Source organism: Oncorhynchus masou, chromosome 6 (genome assembly GCF_036934945.1).
Source record: "Oncorhynchus masou masou isolate Uvic2021 chromosome 6, UVic_Omas_1.1, whole genome shotgun sequence".
NCBI classification, from domain to species: domain Eukaryota; kingdom Metazoa; phylum Chordata; class Actinopteri; order Salmoniformes; family Salmonidae; genus Oncorhynchus; species Oncorhynchus masou.
In genome coordinates, this window is record NC_088217.1 from 36,435,146 (window position 1) to 36,456,459 (window position 21,314).

A 21,314-nucleotide genomic window follows, 5' to 3' on the forward strand; every position below is an offset into this window, starting at 1 on the left:
ACACACATAATAATAACACCATACACACATAATAACTACATCTGTGCTTCAGGAAGAAGCATAGCACAATTACAGCATCCATGAAGGTTTTAAATTATATCACTGAAGCCCTTGACAAAAAACAGCACTGTGTCTCACTTTTTATTGATCTCTCTAAGGCTTTTGATACAGTTGATCATGCTATACTAAGGCAGAGATTGTCGAGTGTAGGTCTTTCAGAGTTTGCTAACTACCTGTCTGATAGAACTCAGTGCAATCAATTTGATGGGCTTATGACTGTTAGATTGTCTGTCTTTAATGGTGTGCCCCAAGGCTCTGTACTTGGTCCTCTCTTATTCACTATTTATATAAATGATTTAGACAAAAATGTCCAAAATGCGCTACTTAATTTTTATGCTGATGATACTGTTATTTACTGTTGTGCCTTGTCTCTTACAAAAGTTTTCTAGAACTTGCAAACTGCTTTTTATACTGTTCAACATACCTTGTGTCAATTGAAGCTTATCCTCAATACTGACAAAACTAAACTAATGGTGTTTTCTAAAGCAAGAAATAGACCTCTGAACCTTTCACCTATTACTACCTGTCAGGGCAAGGAGATTGAGGTTGTAACCTCATATAAATATCTTGGAATTTTAATTGATGACGGCCTCTCTTTTAAATTGCATATTCAACAACTTACAAAATGATTGAAGCTGAAATTGAGATTTTATTTTAGGGATAAGGCCTGTTTTTCTTTTGAAGCCAGGAGGAGGCTAGTATCAGCTACATTTATGCCTTTACTAGACTATGGGGATATTTTATATATGACTGCTTCCGCTCAGTGTTTGAGAATAATTGACACTCTTTACCATGGCACTATGAGATTTATTTTAAACTGCAAACCCCTTACGCACCACTGCACTTTGTATACCAGGGTTGGCTGACCTTCTCTAGTCACTCGTAGGCTCAGGCACTGGTATACTTTTATTCACACACACATAATAACTACACCATACACACATATTAACTACATCATACACATAATAACTACATCATACACACATAGCAACTACATCATACACACATAATAACCAGCAGTATAAAGCATGTTCCCTGGCATCAAAAATGGGGGAAAGAACTTGCACATCGCTCTGCCTAGGAGTTTTTTTTAAATGTATTTTTTTACCTTTATTTAACTAGGCAAGTCAGTTAAGAACAAATTCTTATTTTCAATGACAGCCTAGGAACAGTGGGTTAACTGCCTGTTCAGGGGCAGAACGACAGATTTGTACCTTGTCAGCTCAGGGATTTGAACTTGTAACCTTCCGGTTACTAGCCCCACGCTCTAACCACGAGGCTACCCTGCCGCCACAGTAACACAACCCTCAGGAAAGGAGGAAGCCAAGGCTTCAGATTCTGGAAAATGCTGGAGATATTATGGTGGAAGGTAGGGAGGGAGATAGTGGATATTGCGATAGTTGTCTGCGCTGGTGTGTTCTCCTACCTGATCTCCTCGTTGATGGCATCCAGCTGCTCCTGCAACATCAGAGCCAGAGTCTGTGCATCTGATTGGCCGCTGGGTGACAGGAGGACGGAGCTAACATCATCATCTAGGTCTGACTCAGCCTCCACGTCACTGCCCAGGAGGTGACTGACACTGCCACGTAGAGACGAGTATTCCTGCTCAAACACCGCACACACCTGTATGGTAAATACACACACACACACTGTTAGACACCGTACACACCATTACGATAGATACACACACACACACGTTACACACGGCATACACCTGTACGACAGTTACACATTGCACACATCAGATTACACACAGTCTGCTCAGATACCCAAACAAATCCACACTCACACCTCATATACGTAAACACTTTATAAACACACATGTTGATAAAGACATACCACTTACATAACACATACGTACGTCCAAGGTAGCAGGGGTCAGAGAGAGAAGCATTGGTTAGGTGAGAGCTGTATGTAATGAGGGACAAATGCATTGTGTTAAGCTTAACAACCATCAGCCATATTACTGCCCTTATCGGGGCCATCAGATCATCAGCCATGAGGGAGAGGAGGGGAAGAGAGGAGGAAGAGAGGAGACACTAACAAAAGGGAGGAGAGGGGGGCATATGTGGAGAGGAAGACAGGATATGTGGTGTTTCATGACTTAGCTTGGAATGGGCACAGAAATTGGACACACAGGCCGAGGGGAGGGTACCAAGTTTGACACAGGTGTGTGCATGTGGTGTGTGTGTGTGGTGGGTGTGTGGTGTACGTGTGTGTTTGTGAGTATGTGGTTACCTTGTTGGGTTCGTTGCGCAGCGCTGCCAGGCGGCCCTTCTGTGCCCGTCTGATGACAGCAGAGCTGTAGTGCCCATCCTGCCCTTCTACCACTGAGAAACGCAGGTCACTGGCACTGCCCATGTGAGACCTATACACACACACACACACACACACAGAAAACCTGGTCAGTATAGGGTGCTAGTATGGGGCAAGTGTGGGACTAGTGTGTGTGTGTATAATGTGTGTGTTTGTGTGTGTATGTCGTCTGTGTACCGTGGGTGTGATCCATCTCCAAACACTCCACTCCGGCGTTTCAAGTGGTCGATCTCATTCCGCAGCTTCTCAATCTCACCAATCAGACGCTCCTGACGAAGAAAGGCATTGTGGGATTGAACAACATCAATGTCCAATCACAATATTTGAAACAGTTCAACTCTCATCCAATACATGTGGCTCTCCATAAAGTTTGTGCGTGAAAAGTTTCAATGAATAGAACGTTGGATGCATAGAGGGATGTGTGTTGCGTTGTTCATGTGTTGTGTGTCCAGGCCTGACTCACCCTGGTGTGGTGAAACTCCTCCAGCTGTTTCTGGGAGTTCTCCAGATCCTGAATCAGGGAGTTCTGGAACAAACAGGAAGAGGAAAGACATCACTGTTCAGCTATAGTTTGGGAATCACTAGTTTAGAGGCCTGAGTACGTCGTATTTGTGTGTGTGTATTGTGTGTGTGTGTTGCGTTCCATGCCTTGTCCTCCAGTGCTGCCATGCGTTCTTTAAGGTGAAGCTGCAGTCTCTCGTTAGACTCAGTGAGCAGACGGTCTACTGTGTCAGACAAACGCTTGTTGTGTTCTTCATTCATCTTCTCTCTCTGACGTGCCTGAGAGAGGGACGGAGAGACAGAGAAAGGGAGTGAAAAAGAGAGAGAGGATTAAAAGTTCATGACTTTTGTCACCCACATACAGAAGTACTCCATACACTCCATGAGCACAGCACTAGAAACCAGAATGAGAGAGAAAGGACTTGATTTGACAACATTGTATTCTGCAGTCAGAGGAAACACCACCTTGACATCATACCTCAACCACACACACACATTCACAGCTGGTTCCTCATAGAGCTACTTTAACTATACTCATGAGCTCACATGCAGAGATAGAATCTAGACGTGTGAATTATTCCAATTGTAAATATATATAGTCAGAGCTCTGTGGGGTAACAGGCTACAGCAGGAAACGTGTGTATTCGGCTCATATTTATAAAGCAAAAGGCATAGTGAGTGTGTGATACTCTAAATATGGAGTTGTCCCCCCTTTGCTGCTATAACAGCTTCCACTCTTTTGGGAAGGCTTTCCACTAGATGTGGGGGCTTGCTTCCATTTAGCCACAAGAGCATTAGTGAGGTTGGGTACTGATGTTAAGCGATTAGGTCTGGCTCGCAGTCGACATTCCAATTCATCCCAAAGGTGTTCGATGGGGTAGAGGTCAGGGCTCTGTGCAGGTCAGTCAAGTTCTTCTACACCGATCTCGACAAACCATTTCTGCATGGACCTCGCTTTGTGCACGTGGGCAGTGTCATGCTGAAACAGGAAAGGGCCTTTCCCAAACTGTTGCCACAAAGTTGGAAGCACAGAATCGTCTAGAATGTCATTGTATGCTGTAGCATTAAGATTTCCCTTCACTGGAAAAATAGCAGACCATTATTCCTCCTCCACCAAACTTTACAGTTGGCACTATGCATGGGCCAGGTAGCGGTCTCCTGGCATCCGCCAAACCCAGATTCATCTGTCGGACTGCCAGATAATGAAGCGTGATTTATCACTCCAGAGAACGCATTTCCACTGCTCCAGAGTCCAATGGCGGCGAGCTTTACACCACTCCAGCCGATGCTTGGCATTGCGCATGGTGATCTTAGGCTTGTGTGTGGCTGCTCAGCCATGGAAACCCCTTTTATGAAGCTCCTGGTGAACAGTTCTTGTGCTGACTGTCACACTCTGACCATTATTTGCGTTGTTTGTTTCTATGTTTTGTTTGGTCAGGGTGTGATATGAGGGGGCATTCTATGTCTATGTCTAGTTGCCTGTGTCTGCACTGTTTATATATAGCGTCACGTTCGTTTGTTATTTTGTTTGTTTGTTTAGTGTACTTCGTGTTTTTTCGTTATTCATTAAAAGTATGTTTTCACACCACACTGCGCTTTGGTCACCTCACTACGACGATCGTGACAGAATAACCCACCAACAATGGACCAAGCAGCGTGGTAACGGCCAGCAGCAGCATCGGCAAAGAACGCAGGACTCATGGACTTGGGAGGAGATTCTGGACGGCGAAGGACCCTGGGCACAGCCAGGGAAATATCGCCGCCCCAAAGGAGAGCTGGAGGCAGCGAAGGCAGGCACCGTGTTATGCGGTGGAGCACACTGTGTCCCCGGTGCGTGTGCATAGCCCGGTTCGGTACATTCCAGCTCCTCGTATCGGCCGGTCTAGAGTGGGCATCGAGCCAGGTGTCATGAAGCCGGCTCTACGCATCTGGGCTCCAGTGCGTCTCCTCGGGTCGGGGTACATGGCACCAGCCTTACGCATGGTGTCCCCGGTTCGCCAGCACAGCCCAGTGCGGGCTATTCCACCTCGCCGCACTGGCCTGGCTACGGGGAGCATCCAACCAGGTAATGCTGGGCAGGCTCGGTTCTCAAGGTCTCCAGTGCACCTTCACGGTCCAGTCTATCCGGTGCCACCTCCACACACCAGCCCTTCGGTGGCAGCCCCCCGCACCAGGCTGTCTCTCCGTCTCATCCCTCTACAGGTGCTCCCGCCTGTCCAGCGCTGCCAGAGCCTTCCTCCTGCCCAGCGCCCCCTGAGTCTCCCGTCTGTCCTGAGCCGCCAGAGTCTCCCGTCTGTCCTGAGCCGCCAGAGTCTTCCGTCTGTCCTGAGCCGCCAGAGTCTCCCGTCTGTCCTGAGCCGCCAGAGTCTCCCGTCTGTCCTGAGCCGCCAGAGTCTCCCGTCTGTCCTGAGCCGCCAGAGTCTCCCGTCTGTCCTGAGCTGCCAGAGTCTTCCGTCTGTCCTGAGCCGTCAGAGTCTCCCGTCTGTCCTGAGCTGCCAGAGCCTTCCTCCTGCCCAGCGCCACCAGTCTCCCGTCTGTCCCGAGCCGCCAGAGTCTCCAGTCTGTTCTGAGCTGCCAGAGTCTCCCGTCTGTCCTGAGCCGTCAGTCAGCCAGGAGCTGCCAGAGCCGTCAGTCAGCCAGGACCTGCCAGAGCCGTCAGCCAGCCAGGAGCTGCCAGAGCCGCCAGTCAGCCAGGAGCAGCCAGTCAGCCAGGAGCAGCCAGTCAGCCAGGAGCAGCCAGAGCCGCCAGCCAGCCAGGAGCTGCCAGAGCCGTCAGCCAGCCAGGAGCTGCCAGAGCCGTCAGCCAGCCAGGAGCTGCCAGAGCCGTCAGCCAGCCAGGAGCTGCCATAGCCGTCAGCCAGCCAGGAGCTGCCAGAGCCGTCAATCAGTCCGGAGCTGCCCCTCAGTCCAGTGGGGCCTTTCATTTTTAATTTGACCTTTATTTAACTAGGCAAGTCAGTTAAGAAAAAATTCTTATTTTCAATGACGGCCTAGTTAAATAAAGGTTACATAAATAAAATTAAAATAAATCGCGGGGTTTGCTCCACCAAGATTTACATGCTAAAATCGCCACTGCTACTGCCAATGTTTGTCTATGGAGATTGCATGGCTGAGTGCTCGATTTTATACACCTTTCAGCAACGGGTGTGGCTGAAATAGCTAAATCCACTAATTTGAAGGGGTGTCCACATATTTTTTTATATATAGTGTATATGAGGATCTCAGGGTATGTCTGTGTGTGTGTGTGTGTGTGTGTGTGTGTGTGAACATGAAGAGACAAAGTCAAGGGGCCAGGCTTATGTGAAGCGTCGTCCTACGCTGCGAGAGAGAGATCAGAGAAAGACTGCAAGCAAGACGACATGCACGCACACGCGCACGCACACGCACACGCACACACACACGCACACACACACACACACACACCCTGCTCAGTTCCTGGTTCTTCTCCTCCAGTTGTGACTCTAGCTGTCTGAGTCGCTCCTCAATGTTGCCATGTCGCTCCTCGGCCTGCAGGGGGAGTCACAGGACCCAACTCAATCAAACCTGCACTCCAGTATTTACACACCAAGCTCTTTTTCACATTGTCAAAAAACAGTTATTGTTTTGGTTACTGTGAAATCCTACAACTATTACCAGATACCTTCCCCTTACAGCTAGATACCCACCTGTTGTCAGAATAACAAATGTACGTGCATCAAGATTGCTATGGTGGATTCGATTGACATCCAGCCTCCGTATGTTTAGAACTGTGACCATGTGTGTTGTTACCTTGGTGAGGGCTGCCACCCTCTGTGCTAACTCTGCCTCCACCTCTGGTAGTGTCTCAGCCTTCCTCATGGTCTGAGCCAGTCTCTGCTCTGCCAACTCTAACAACTCCTGCAGCTGGCGCACCTTCTCCTCACTCTGACAGAGGTGGAGGGAGAGAGAAAGGGAGAAAGATAGAGAGGGAGGGAGAGAGAGAGGTGGAGAGGGGGGGAGGTAGAGATAGAGAGGGAGGGAGAGAGATAGAGAGGGAGGGAGAGAGGTAGAGAGAGGGGGAGGGAGAGAGGGAGGTGGAGAGAGGGGGAGGGAGATAGAGAAGGAGGGACAGAGGGAGGTAGAGAGGGGGGGAGGGAGAGAGATAGAGAGGGAGGGAGAGAGATAGAGAGGGAGGGAGCGAGAGAGGTGGAGAGAGGGGGAGGGAGGGAGATAGAGAAGGAGGGAGAGAGAGAGGTGGAGAGGGGGGAGGGAGAGAGATAGAGAGGGAGGGAGAGAGATAGAGAGGGAGGGTGGAGAGAGGGGGAGGGAGGGAGAGAGAGGTAGAGAGAGGGGGAGGGAGAGAGATAGAGAGGGAGGGAGAGGGAGGTGGAGAGAGGGGGTGGGAGGGAGATAGAGAAGGTGGGAGGAGAGAGGGTAGAGAGAGGGGGAGGGAGAGAGATAGAGAGGGAGGGAGAGGGAGGTGGAGAGAGGGGGTGGGAGGGAGATAGAGAAGGTGGGAGAGAGAGAGGGTAGAGAGAGGGGGAGGGAGAGAGATAGAGAGGGAGGGAGAGAGAGAGGTTGAGAGGGGGAGGGAGGGAGATAAAGAAGGAGTGAGAGAGAGAGGTGGAGAGAGGGGGAGGGAGATAGATAGAGAGGGAGGGAGAGAGAGAGGGGGAGAGAAAGAGAGAGATGATCACATACATATTTGAGATGTTTGGACTCAATGTCATAACTTAAAATGTTGTATTTTTATTATCAGTGGTTACAAAAGCAGTGTTCGCTCCATCTACACTGAGTGTACAAACATCAGGAACACCTGCTCTTTCCATGATATACACAACTGTGGGAAGCATTGGAGTCAACGTGTGTGTGTGTGTGTGTGTATGCGTGCGTGCGTGCGTGAGATAGATGGAACCTTAGAGGCCTGTCCCTGATGATGTCTCTGAGGTAGTAATGGATACTCTGTGTCACCCTCACATTCTCTGGCTTCATGTGGAGTTAAACTGAACTTCACCATCAACTGAACGATTGACGAACCATCATTCGCCCCCCTCTGTGTGTGAGTCCCCTACCTCACCCCGTCTCCTCTTTATGTGAACCAGTAATGACCCCCTCCAGCCTCCCCGAGATGTGTACGTATGTGGCGTTCCCATGCACAGTCCATCGTGACTTATTCAGCATGTATGTGTGTGTTACCTGTCGGTGCAGAGAGTCCTTGGTAACCAGTTCGTTCTCCAGTTTGTCGTTGAGGTCGTGGATGTGTGTGGTTTCCCTCTGAGCGGCCAGGTAACGTTTCTCTAACGTTGTAATCCGCTCCTCCATATCCTCCCTCTGCGCCAGCCCCTACAACAGGCATATAGTAAGAGAGAAAACACAGTGTGTGTGTTCATACTAGGAAACATAACAGAGAACCTTGCCGATTGACTCAGTAACGGTACCCCCTGTATATAGCCCCGTTACTGTTATTTTATTGTGTTACTTTTTATTATTTTTACTTTAGTTTATTTGATAAATATACTCTTGTAAGTAAGCATTTCCCGGTAAGGTCTACACTTGTTGTATTCGGCGCATGTGAAGTTTGATTTGCCTATTCATGTGGACACTGGCGAGTTCTATACAATCAACAGTGTTTATGTTTACGAATGAGACATATCGATTCCCCCTTCTCTTCTCCTCTCTCCTCAATTACGCTCACCTCTCTCTGTTCCCTCTGTTGTTTGACTGACAGCTCCTCGCTGCGACTCAGGTCTCGGCGAGTGTTGGCTAGCTCCGCCTCCAGCTCTGCCACTCGTGTACTGAGCGTGCCCGAACGCTCACGGCTCTGAGCCAGCTCATGATTGGTCCGATCCAGAAGCTCCTGCAGCTCCACTGACCTGCTGCCATCGTCATGGGCGTCTATGGAACCGTTAGGTAGCCTCTGAAGGGTCACACACACACACACACACACACACACTTGTTTTTTCAGAGAGAGAGAGATAGCTAGAGTAAGGGGAGGTTGCATGTTGTCATGATGATGCTGTTTACACTTGAAGAGTGTATCTTCTGCTAATGTTTGAGGTCTTAGTGACTCAGAAAGGCACCATTTGTGTGGTGTGTTTGTGTGTTTGTCTGATGTGTTTGTGTGGTGTGTGTGTGTGTGTGTGTGTGTTTGTGTGGTGAGATGTTGTTTTGACGTTTCTCTTTCACCCCAAAGTAAAATGAAGTAAGTGGTGTTCATGAACCTTCAGGGAGACACATTGAGACAGGCAGGGCAGCGGGCAGCCCTACTATCAGGACCTCCCTCCCTCTCTCCTATTCATCTGTCTTCATACGCACGCACAGACCCACATGTTGCCACTCAGACTCCAATTATTAGATTTTTCTCATTCATATCATAGCTAGAGAACATAAGAGTATCTGTCTGTCTCTGCCCCTTCCTGTACAGTTCCTAGGGCCGCATTTCCCACACTCGGTTCTCTGACCCCAAGGGGTGTACGTTTTGGTTTTTGCCCTAGCACTACACAGCTGATTCCAATTATCAACGCTTGATGATGAGTTGATTATTTGAATCAGCTGTGAAGTACTAAGGCAAAAACCAAAGCGTGCACCCAGGGGGGGGCCCCAGGACCGAGTTTGGGAAACCCTGTCCTAGGGTGTGTTATGGAAAGGTCTATTTAAATCATTCCAGGAGCTGCCAGTCTGTCGGTAGGTATTAATCTAAGGGTTAGGAAGGAGGTAAGGCTGTGGTAAGGGGAATTGTGTGTGGCTGGGTGGGGGTTAGACTACAGTGAGTTGACAGGTCTCTGGGGCAGTGTGGCTCTGTGAAGTAGGGGAATCTGGACAAATCTCTCTCTCTCTCTGGGGCAGTGTGGCGCTGTGAAGTAGGGGAAGCTGGACAAATCTCTCTCTCTCTCTGAGGCAGTGTGGCGCTGTGAAGTAGGGGAAGCTGGACAAATCTCTATCTCTCTCTCTCTGGGGCAGTGTGGCGCTGTGAAGTAGGGGAAGCTGGACAAATCTCTCTCTCTCTCTGGGGCAGTGTGGCGCTGTGAAGTAGGGGAAGCTGGACAAATCTCTCTCTCTCTCTGAGGCAGTGTGGCGCTGTGAAGTAGGGGAAGCTGGACAAATCTCTATCTCTCTCTCTCTGGGGCAGTGTGGCGCTGTGAAGTAGGGGAAGCTGGACAAATCTCTCTCTCTCTCTGGGGCAGTGTGGCGCTGTGAAGTAGGGGAAGCTGGACAAATCTCTATCTCTCTCTCTGGGGCAGTGTGGCTCTGTGAAGTAGGGAAGCTGGACAAATCTCTATCTCTCTCTCTCTGGGGTAGTGTGGCGCTGTGAAGTAGGGGAAGCTGGACAAATCTCTATCTCTCTCTCTCTGGGGCAGTGTGGCTCTGTGAAGTAGGGGAAGCTGGACAAATCTCTATCTCTCTCTCTCTCTCTGGGGCAGTGTGGCTCTGTGAAGTAGGGGAATCTGGACAAATCTCTCTCTCTCTCTGGGGCAGTGTGGCGCTGTGAAGTAGGGGAAGCTGGACAAATATCTCTCTCTCTCTGGGGCAGTGTGGTGCTGTAAAGTAGGGGAAGCTGGACAAATCTCTCTCTCTGGGGCAGTGTGGCGCTGTGAAGTAGGGGAATCTGGACAAAATCTCTCTCTCTCTGGGGCAGTGTGGCGCTGTGAAGTAGGGGAAGCTGGACAAATCTCTCTCTCTCTGGGGCAGTGTGGCGCTGTGAAGTAGGGGAAGCTGGACAAATCTCTCTCTCTCTCTGGGGCAGTGTGGCGCTGTGAAGTAGGGGAAGCTGGACAAATCTCTCTCTCTGGGGCAGTGTGGCGCTGTGAAGTAGGGGAAGCTGGACAAATCTCTCTCTCTCTGGGGCAGTGTGGCGCTGTGAAGTAGGGGAAGCTGGACAAATCTCTCTCTCTCTGGGGCAGTGTGGCTCTGTGAAGTAGGGGAATCTGGACAAATCTCTATCTCTCTCTCTCTGGGGCAGTGTGGCGCTGTGAAGTAGGGGAAGCTGGACAAATCTCTATCTCTCTCTGGGGCAGTGTGGCGCTGTGAAGTAGGGGAAGCTGGACAAATCTCTATCTCTCTCTCTCTGGGGCAGTGTGGCGCTGTGAAGTAGGGGAATCTGGACAAATCTCTATCTCTCTCTCTCTGGGGCTGTGTGGCGCTGTGAAGTAGGGGAAGCTGGACAAATCTCTATCTCTCTCTCTGGGGCAGTGTGGCGCTGTGAAGTAGGGGAATCTGGACAAATCTCTATCTCTCTCTCTGGGGCTGTGTGGCGCTGTGAAGTAGGGGAAGCTGGACAAATCTCTATCTCTCTCTCTCTGGGGCAGTGTGGCGCTGTGAAGTAGGGGAATCTGGACAAATCTCTCTCTCTCTGGGGCAGTGTGGCGCTGTGAAGTAGGGGAATCTGGACAAATCTCTCTCTCTCTCTGGGGCAGTGTGGCGCTGTGAAGTAGGGGAAGCTGGACAAATATCTCTCTCTCTCTGGGGCAGTGTGGTGCTGTGAAGTAGGGGAAGCTGGACAAATCTCTCTCTCTCTCTGGGGCAGTGTGGCGCTGTGAAGTAGGGGAATCTCGACAAATTCTCTCTCTCTCTGGGGCAGTGTGGCACTGTGAAGTAGGGGAAGCTGGACAAATCTCTCTCTCTCTCTGAGGCAGTGTGGCGCTGTGAAGTAGGGGAAGCTGGACAAATCTCTCTCTCTCTGGGGCAGTGTGGCGCTGTGAAGTAGGGGAAGCTGGACAAATCTCTCTCTCTCTCTGGGGCAGTGTGGCGCTGTGAAGTAGGGGAATCTGGACAAATCTCTCTCTCTCTCTCTCTCTGGGGCAGTGTGGCGCTGTGAAGTAGGGGAAGCTGGACAAATCTCTCTCTCTCTGGGGCAGTGTGGCTCTGTGAAGTAGGGGAATCTGGACAAATCTCTATCTCTCTCTCTGGGGCAGTGTGGCGCTGTGAAGTAGGGGAAGCTGGACAAATCTCTATCTCTCTCTCTGGGGCAGTGTGGCGCTGTGAAGTAGGGGAAGCTGGACAAATCTCTATCTCTCTCTGGGGCAGTGTGGCGCTGTGAAGTAGGGGAAGCTGGACAAATCTCTATCTCTCTCTCTCTGGGGCAGTGTGGCGCTGTGAAGTAGGGGAATCTGGACAAATTCTCTCTCTCTCTGGGGCAGTGTGGCGCTGTGAAGTAGGGGAAGCTGGACAAATCTCTATCTCTCTCTCTGGGGCAGTGTGGCGCTGTGAAGTAGGGGAAGCTGGACAAATCTCTCTCTCTCTCTGGGGCAGTGTGGCGCTGTGAAGTAGGGGAATCTGGACAAATCTCTCTCTCTCTGGGGCAGTGTGGCGCTGTGAAGTAGGGGAATCTGGACAAATCTCTCTCTCTCTCTGGGGCAGTGTGGCGCTGTGAAGTAGGGGAAGCTGGACAAATATCTCTCTCTCTGGGGCAGTGTGGTGCTGTGAAGTAGGGGAAGCTGGACAAATCTCTCTCTCTCTCTGGGGCAGTGTGGCGCTGTGAAGTAGGGGAATCTGGACAAATTCTCTCTCTCTCTGGGGCAGTGTGGCACTGTGAAGTAGGGGAAGCTGGACAAATCTCTCTCTCTCTCTGAGGCAGTGTGGCGCTGTGAAGTAGGGGAAGCTGGACAAATCTCTCTCTCTGGGGCAGTGTGGCGCTGTGAAGTAGGGGAAGCTGGACAAATCTCTCTCTCTCTGGGGCAGTGTGGCGCTGTGAAGTAGGGGAATCTGGACAAAATCTCTCTCTCTGGGGCAGTGTGGCGCTGTGAAGTAGGGGAAGCTGGACAAATCTCTCTCTCTCTGGGGCAGTGTGGCTCTGTGAAGTAGGGGAATCTGGACAAATCTCTATCTCTCTCTCTCTGGGGCAGTGTGGCGCTGTGAAGTAGGGGAAGCTGGACAAATCTCTATCTCTCTCTCTGGGGCAGTGTGGCGCTGTGAAGTAGGGGAAGCTGGACAAATCTCTATCTCTCTCTCTCTGGGGCAGTGTGGCGCTGTGAAGTAGGGGAATCTGGACAAATCTCTATCTCTCTCTCTCTGGGGCTGTGTGGCGCTGTGAAGTAGGGGAATCTGGACAAATCTCTATCTCTCTCTCTCTGGGGCAGTGTGGCGCTGTGAAGTAGGGGAATCTGGACAAATCTCTATCTCTCTCTCTGGGGCTGTGTGGCGCTGTGAAGTAGGGGAAGCTGGACAAATCTCTATCTCTCTCTCTGGGGCAGTGTGGCGCTGTGAAGTAGGGGAATCTGGACAAATCTCTATCTCTCTCTCTCTGGGGCTGTGTGGCGCTGTGAAGTAGGGGAAGCTGGACAAATCTCTATCTCTCTCTCTCAGGGGCAGTGTGGCGCTGTGAAGTAGGGGAAGCTGGACAAATCTCTCTCTCTCTGGGGCAGTGTGGCGCTGTGAAGTAGGGGAATCTGGACAAATCTCTCTCTCTCTCTGGGGCAGTGTGGCGCTGTGAAGTAGGGGAAGCTGGACAAATCTCTCTCTCTCTGGGGCAGTGTGGCGCTGTGAAGTAGGGGAAGCTGGACAAATCTCTCTCTCTCTCTGGGGCAGTGTGGCGCTGTGAAGTAGGGGAAGCTGGACAAATCTCTCTCTCTCTGGGGCAGTGTGGCTCTGTGAAGTAGGGGAATCTGGACAAATCTCTATCTCTCTCTCTCTGGGGCAGTGTGGCGCTGTGAAGTAGGGGAAGCTGGACAAATCTCTATCTCTCTCTCTGGGGCAGTGTGGCGCTGTGAAGTAGGGGAAGCTGGACAAATCTCTATCTCTCTCTGGGGCAGTGTGGCGCTGTGAAGTAGGGGAATCTGGACAATCTCTATCTCTCTCTCTGGGGCTGTGTGGCGCTGTGAAGTAGGGGAAGCTGGACAAATCTCTATCTCTCTCTCTCTGGGGCAGTGTGGCGCTGTGAAGTAGGGAAGCTGGACAAATCTCTCTCTCTCTGGGGCAGTGTGGCGCTGTGAAGTAGGGGAAGCTGGACAAATCTCTCTCTCTCTCTGGGGCAGTGTGGCGCTGTGAAGTAGGGGAAGCTGGACAAATCTCTCTCTCTCTGGGGCAGTGTGGCTCTGTGAAGTAGGGGAATCTGGACAAATCTCTATCTCTCTCTCTCTGGGGCAGTGTGGCGCTGTGAAGTAGGGGAAGCTGGACAAATCTCTATCTCTCTCTGGGGCAGTGTGGCGCTGTGAAGTAGGGGAAGCTGGACAAATCTCTATCTCTCTCTCTCTGGGGCAGTGTGGCGCTGTGAAGTAGGGGAATCTGGACAAATCTCTATCTCTCTCTCTCTGGGGCTGTGTGGCGCTGTGAAGTAGGGGAAGCTGGACAAATCTCTATCTCTCTCTCTGGGGCAGTGTGGCGCTGTGAAGTAGGGGAATCTGGACAAATCTCTATCTCTCTCTCTGGGGCTGTGTGGCGCTGTGAAGTAGGGGAAGCTGGACAAATCTCTATCTCTCTCTCTGGGGCAGTGTGGCGCTGTGAAGTAGGGGAATCTGGACAAATCTCTATCTCTCTCTCTGGGGCTGTGTGGCGCTGTGAAGTAGGGGAAGCTGGACAAATCTCTATCTCTCTGGGGCAGTGTGGCGCTGTGAAGTAGGGGAATCTGGACAAATCTCTCTCTCTCTGGGGCAGTGTGGCGCTGTGAAGTAGGGGAAGCTGGACAAATATCTCTCTCTCTCTGGGGCAGTGTGGTGCTGTGAAGTAGGGGAAGCTGGACAAATCTCTCTCTCTCTGGGGCAGTGTGGCGCTGTGAAGTAGGGGAATCTGGACAAATTCTCTCTCTCTCTGGGGCAGTGTGGCACTGTGAAGTAGGGGAAGCTGGACAAATCTCTCTCTCTCTCTGAGGCAGTGTGGCGCTGTGAAGTAGGGGAAGCTGGACAAATCTCTCTCTCTCTGGGGCAGTGTGGCGCTGTGAAGTAGGGGAATCTGGACAAATCTCTATCTCTCTCTCTCTGGGGCTGTGTGGCGCTGTGAAGTAGGGGAAGCTGGACAAATCTCTATCTCTCTCTCTCTGGGGCAGTGTGGCGCTGTGAAGTAGGGGAATCTGGACAAATCTCTATCTCTCTCTCTCTGGGGCTGTGTGGCGCTGTGAAGTAGGGGAAGCTGGACAAATCTCTATCTCTCTGGGGCAGTGTGGCGCTGTGAAGTAGGGAATCTGGACAAATCTCTCTCTCTCTGGGGCAGTGTGGCGCTGTGAAGTAGGGGGAAGCTGGACAAATATCTCTCTCTCTCTGGGGCAGTGTGGTGCTGTGAAGTAGGGGAAGCTGGACAAATCTCTCTCTCTCTCTGGGGCAGTGTGGCGCTGTGAAGTAGGGAATCTGGACAAATCTCTCTCTCTCTCTGGGGCAGTGTGGCGCTGTGAAGTAGGGGAAGCTGGACAAATCTCTCTCTCTCTCTCTGGGGCAGTGTGGCGCTGTGAAGTAGGGGAAGCTGGACAAATCTCTCTCTCTCTGGGGCAGTGTGGCGCTGTGAAGTAGGGGAATCTGGACAAATCTCTCTCTCTCTCTCTCTCTGGGGCAGTGTGGCGCTGTGAAGTAGGGGAAGCTGGACAAATCTCTCTCTCTCTCTGGGGCAGTGTGGCGCTGTGAAGTAGGGGAATCTGGACAAATCTCTATCTCTCTCTCTCTGGGGCAGTGTGGCGCTGTGAACTAGGGGAAGCTGGACAAATCTCTATCTCTCTGGGGCAGTGTGGCGCTGTGAAGTAGGGGAAGCTGGACAAATCTCTATCTCTCTCTGGGGCAGTGTGGCGCTGTGAAGTAGGGGAAGCTGGACAAGTCTCTATCTCTCTCTCTGGGGCAGTGTGGCGCTGTGAAGTAGGGGAATCTGGACAAATCTCTCTCTCTCTCTCTGGGGCAGTGTGGCGCTGTGAAGTAGAAGCTGGAATCTGGACAAATCTCTATCTCTCTCTCTCTGGGGCAGTGTGGCGCTGTGAAGTAGGGAAGCTGGACAAATCTCTATCTCTCTCTCTCTGGGGCAGTGTGGCGCTGTGAAGTAGGGGAAGCTGGACAAATCTCTCTCTCTCTGGGGCAGTGTGGCGCTGTGAAGTAGGGGAATCTGGACAAAATCTCTCTCTCTCTGGGGCAGTGTGGCGCTGTGAAGTAGGGGAATCTGGACAAATCTCTCTCTCTCTGGGGCAGTGTGGCGCTGTGAAGTAGGGGAAGCTGGACAAATATCTCTCTCTCTGGGGCAGTGTGGTGCTGTGAAGTAGGGGAAGCTGGACAAAATCTCTCTCTCTCTGGGGCAGTGTGGCGCTGTGAAGTAGGGGAATCTGGACAAATTCTCTCTCTCTCTGGGGCAGTGTGGCACTGTGAAGTAGGGAAGCTGGACAAATCTCTCTCTCTCTGGGGCAGTGTGGCGCTGTGAAGTAGGGGAAGCTGGACAAATCTCTCTCTCTGGGGCAGTGTGGCGCTGTGAAGTAGGGGGAAGCTGGACAAATCTCTCTCTCTGGGGCAGTGTGGCGCTGTGAAGTAGGGGAATCTGGACAAATCTCTCTCTCTGGGGCAGTGTGGCGCTCTCTCTCTCTGGGGCAGTGTGGCGCTGTGAAGTAGGGGAAGCTGGACAAATCTCTCTCTCTCTCTGGGGCAGTGTGGCGCTGTGAAGTAGGGAATCTGGACAAATCTCTATCTCTCTCTGGGGCAGTGTGGCGCTGTGAAGTAGGGGAAGCTGGACAAATCTCTCTCTCTCTCTGGGGCAGTGTGGCGCTGTGAAGTAGGGGAATCTGGACAAATCTCTATCTCTCTCTCTCTGGGGCAGTGTGGCGCTGTGAAGTAGGGGAAGCTGGACAAATCTCTATCTCTCTCTCTCTGGGGCAGTGTGGCGCTGTGAAGTAGGGGAATCTGGACAAATCTCTATCTCTCTCTCTCTGGGGCTGTGTGGCGCTGTGAAGTAGGGGAAGCTGGACAAATCTCTATCTCTCTCTGGGGCAGTGTGGCGCTGTGAAGTAGGGGAAGCTGGACAAATCTCTCTCTCTCTGGGGCAGTGTGGCGCTGTGAAGTAGGGGAAGCTGGAATCTGGACAAAGTAGGGGAATCTCTCTCTCTCTGGGGCAGTGTGGCGCTGTGAAGTAGGGGAATCTGGACAAATCTCTCTCTCTCTCTGGGGCAGTGTGGCGCTGTGAAGTAGGGGAAGCTGGACAAATATCTCTCTCTCTCTGGGGCAGTGTGGTGCTGTGAAGTAGGGGAAGCTGGACAAATCTCTCTCTCTCTCTGGGGCAGTGTGGCGCTGTGAAGTAGGGGAATCTGGACAAATTCTCTCTCTCTCTGGGGCAGTGTGGCGCTGTGAAGTAGGGGAAGCTGGACAAATCTCTCTCTCTCTCTGAGGCAGTGTGGCGCTGTGAAGTAGGGGAAGCTGGACAAATCTCTCTCTCTCTGGGGCAGTGTGGCGCTGTGAAGTAGGGGAAGCTGGACAAATCTCTCTCTCTCTGGGGCAGTGTGGCGCTGTGAAGTAGGGGAATCTGGACAAATCTCTCTCTCTCTCTCTCTGGGGCAGTGTGGCGCTGTGAAGTAGGGGAAGCTGGACAAATCTCTCTCTCTCTGGGGCAGTGTGGCTCTGTGAAGTAGGGGAATCTGGACAAATCTCTATCTCTCTCTCTCTGGGGCAGTGTGGCGCTGTGAAGTAGGGGAAGCTGGACAAATCTCTATCTCTCTCTCTGGGGCAGTGTGGCGCTGTGAAGTAGGGGAATCTGGACAAATTCTCTCTCTCTCTGGGGCAGTGTGGCGCTGTGAAGTAGGGGAATCTGGACAAATCTCTATCTCTCTCTCTCTGGGGCTGTGTGGCGCTGTGAAGTAGGGGAAGCTGGACAAATCTCTATCTCTCTCTCTCTGGGGCAGTGTGGCGCTGTGAAGTAGGGGAATCTGGACAAATCTCTATCTCTCTCTCTCTGGGGCTGTGTGGCGCTGTGAAGTAGGGGAAGCTGGACAAATCTCTATCTCTCTCTCTCTGGGGCAGTGTGGCGCTGTGAAGTAGGGGAAGCTGGACAAATCTCTCTCTCTCTGGGGCAGTGTGGCGCTGTGAAGTAGGGGAATCTGGACAAATTCTCTCTCTCTGGGGCAGTGTGGCGCTGTGAAGTAGGGGAATCTGGACAAATCTCTCTCTCTCTCTGGGGCAGTGTGGCGCTGTGAAGTAGGGGAAGCTGGACAAATATCTCTCTCTCTCTCTGGGGCAGTGTGTTGTTGTGAAGTAGGGGAAGCTGGACAAATCTCTCTCTCTCTGGGGCAGTGTGGCGCTGTGAAGTAGGGGAATCTGGACAAATTCTCTCTCTCTCTGGGGCAGTGTGGCGCTGTGAAGTAGGGGAAGCTGGACAAATCTCTATCTCTCTGGGGCAGTGTGGCGCTGTGAAGTAGGGGAATCTGGACAAAATCTCTCTCTCTCTCTGGGGCAGTGTGGCGCTGTGAAGTAGGGGAAGCTGGACAAATCTCTCTCTCTCTGGGGCAGTGTGGCTCTGTGAAGTAGGGGAATCTGGACAAATCTCTATCTCTCTCTCTGGGGCAGTGTGGCGCTGTGAAGTAGGGGAAGCTGGACAAATCTCTATCTCTCTCTCTGGGGCAGTGTGGCGCTGTGAAGTAGGGGAATCTGGACAAATTCTCTCTCTCTCTGGGGCAGTGTGGCGCTGTGAAGTAGGGGAAGCTGGACAAATCTCTATCTCTCTGGGGCAGTGTGGCGCTGTGAAGTAGGGGAATCTGGACAAATCTCTATCTCTCTCTCTCTCTGGGGCAGTGTGGCGCTGTGAAGTAGGGGAAGCTGGACAAATCTCTATCTCTCTCTCTGGGGTAGTGTGGCGCTGTGAAGTAGGGGAAGCTGGACAAATCTCTATCTCTCTCTCTCTGGGGCAGTGTGGCGCTGTGAAGTAGGGGAATCTGGACAAATCTCTATCTCTCTCTCTGGGGCTGTGTGGCTGGGGCTGTGAAGTAGGGGAATCTGGACAAATCTCTATCTCTCTCTCTCTGGGGCAGTGTGGCGCTGTGAAGTAGGGGAATCTGGACAAATCTCTATCTCTCTCTCTCTGGGGCTGTGTGGCGCTGTGAAGTAGGGGAAGCTGGACAAATCTCTATCTCTCTCTCTCTGGGGCAGTGTGGCGCTGTGAAGTAGGGGAATCTGGACAAATCTCTATCTCTCTCTCTGGGGCTGTGTGGCGCTGTGAAGTAGGGGAAGCTGGACAAATCTCTATCTCTCTCTCTCTGGGGCAGTGTGGCGCTGTGAAGTAGGGGAAGCTGGACAAATCTCTCTCTCTCTCTGGGGCAGTGTGGCGCTGTGAAGTAGGGGAATCTGGACAAATCTCTCTCTCTCTGGGGCAGTGTGGCGCTGTGAAGTAGGGGAAGCTGGACAAATCTCTCTCTCTCTGGGGCAGTGTGGCGCTGTGAAGTAGGGGAAGCTGGACAAATCTCTCTCTCTCTGGGGCAGTGTGGCGCTGTGAAGTAGGGGAAGCTGGACAAATCTCTCTCTCTCTGGGGCAGTGTGGCTCTGTGAAGTAGGGGAATCTGGACAAATCTCTAGTAGGGGAAGCTCTCTCTCTCTGGGGCAGTGTGGCGCTGTGAAGTAGGGGAAGCTGGACAAATCTCTATCTCTCTCTCTGGGGCAGTGTGGCGCTGTGAAGTAGGGGAAGCTGGACAAATCTCTATCTCTCTCTCTCTGGGGCAGTGTGGCGCTGTGAAGTAGGGGAAGCTGGACAAATCTCTATCTCTCTCTCTCTGGGGCTGTGTGGCGCTGTGAAGTAGGGGAAGCTGGACAAATCTCTATCTCTCTCTCTGGGGCAGTGTGGCGCTGTGAAGTAGGGGAATCTGGACAAATCTCTATCTCTCTCTCTCTGGGGCTGTGTGGCGCTGTGAAGTAGGGGAATCTGGACAAATCTCTATCTCTCTCTCTCTGGGGCAGTGTGGCGCTGTGAAGTAGGGGAATCTGGACAAAATCTCTATCTCTCTCTCTGGGGCTGTGTGGCGCTGTGAAGTAGGGGAAGCTGGACAAATCTCTATCTCTCTGGGGCAGTGTGGCGCTGTGAAGTAGGGGAATCTGGACAAATCTCTCTCTCTCTCTGGGGCAGTGTGGCGCTGTGAAGTAGGGGAAGCTGGACAAATATCTCTCTCTCTCTGGGGCAGTGTGGTGCTGTGAAGTAGGGGAAGCTGGACAAATCTCTCTCTCTCTCTGGGGCAGTGTGGCGCTGTGAAGTAGGGGAATCTGGACAAATTCTCTCTCTCTGGGGCAGTGTGGCTCTGTGAAGTAGGGGAAGCTGGACAAATCTCTCTCTCTCTCTGTGGCAGTGTGGCGCTGTGAAGTAGGGGAAGCTGGACAAATCTCTCTCTCTCTGGGGCAGTGTGGCGCTGTGAAGTAGGGGAATCTGGACAAATCTCTATCTCTCTCTCTGGGGCTGTGTGGCGCTGTGAAGTAGGGGAAGCTGGACAAATCTCTATCTCTCTCTCTCTGGGGCAGTGTGGCGCTGTGAAGTAGGGGAATCTGGACAAATCTCTATCTCTCTCTCTCTGGGGCTGTGTGGCGCTGTGAAGTAGGGGAATCTGGACAAATCTCTATCTCTCTGGGGCAGTGTGGCGCTGTGAAGTATCTCTCTCTGGGGCAGGGGCGCTGGACAAATCTCTCTCTCTCTGGGGCAGTGTGGCGCTGTGAAGTAGGGGAAGCTGGACAAATATCTCTCTCTCTCTGGGGCAGTGTGGTGCTGTGAAGTAGGGGAAGCTGGACAAATCTCTCTCTCTCTCTGGGGCAGTGTGGCGCTGTGAAGTAGGGGAATCTGGACAATCTCTCTCTCTCTCTCTGGGGCAGTGTGGCGCTGTGAAGTAGGGGAAGCTGGACAAATCTCTCTCTCTCTGAGGCAGTGTGGCGCTGTGAAGTAGGGGAAGCTGGACAAAAGCTGGACAAATCTCTCTCTCTCTCTGGGGCAGTGTGGCGCTGTGAAGTAGGGGGAAGCTGGACAAATCTCTCTCTCTCTGGGGCAGTGTGGCGCTGTGAAGTAGGGGAATCTGGACAAATCTCTCTCTCTCTCTCTGGGGCAGTGTGGCGCTGTGAAGTAGGGGAAGCTGGACAAATCTCTCTCTCTCTGGGGCAGTGTGGCTCTGTGAAGTAGGGGAATCTGGACAAATCTCTATCTCTCTCTCTCTGGGGCAGTGTGGCGCTGTGAAGTAGGGAAGCTGGACAAATCTCTCTCTCTCTGGGGCAGTGTGGCGCTGTGAAGTAGGGGAAGCTGGACAAATCTCTATCTCTCTCTGGGGCAGTGTGGCGCTGTGTGAAGTGGGGCAGTGTGGCGCTGGGAAGCTGGACAAATCTCTCTCTCTCTGGGGCAGTGTGGCGCTGTGAAGTAGGGGAAGCTGGACAAATCTCTATCTCTCTCTGGGGCAGTGTGGCGCTGTGAAGTAGGGGAATCTGGACAAATCTCTCTCTCTCTGGGGCAGTGTGGCGCTGACTGGACAAATCTCTCTCTCTCTCTGAGGCAAGTAGGGGAATCTGGACAAAGTGTCTCTGGACAAATCTCTCTCTCTCTGGGGCAGTGTGGCGCTGTGAAGTAGGGGAATCTGGACAAAT

The 21,314-nt window shown here is 51.9% G+C and overlaps 1 protein-coding gene across 9 annotated transcripts in view; it reads right to left on the minus strand.

Annotated features, from left to right (window-relative positions):
- Window positions 1-21,314, minus strand: part of ppfia4 (PTPRF interacting protein alpha 4) — a 138,270-nt gene that overhangs the window by 12,431 nt on the left and 104,525 nt on the right. For 7 of the 9 annotated variants that reach the window (XM_064968577.1, XM_064968575.1, XM_064968581.1 and 4 more), the window contains exons 6-14: window positions 8,531-8,752; window positions 8,032-8,178; window positions 6,646-6,780; window positions 6,301-6,384; window positions 3,025-3,156; window positions 2,840-2,902; window positions 2,554-2,645; window positions 2,299-2,428; window positions 1,487-1,683 (exon numbers count right to left, since the gene is read on the minus strand). In XM_064968577.1, the coding sequence (XP_064824649.1) occupies window positions 1,487-1,683; window positions 2,299-2,428; window positions 2,554-2,645; window positions 2,840-2,902; window positions 3,025-3,156; window positions 6,301-6,384; window positions 6,646-6,780; window positions 8,032-8,178; window positions 8,531-8,752 (1,202 nt within the window). The remainder of the gene's footprint in view (window positions 1-1,486; window positions 1,684-2,298; window positions 2,429-2,553; window positions 2,646-2,839; window positions 2,903-3,024; window positions 3,157-6,300; window positions 6,385-6,645; window positions 6,781-8,031; window positions 8,179-8,530; window positions 8,753-21,314) is intronic. The other 2 variants (XM_064968579.1, XM_064968578.1) reach the window with 1 other exon arrangement.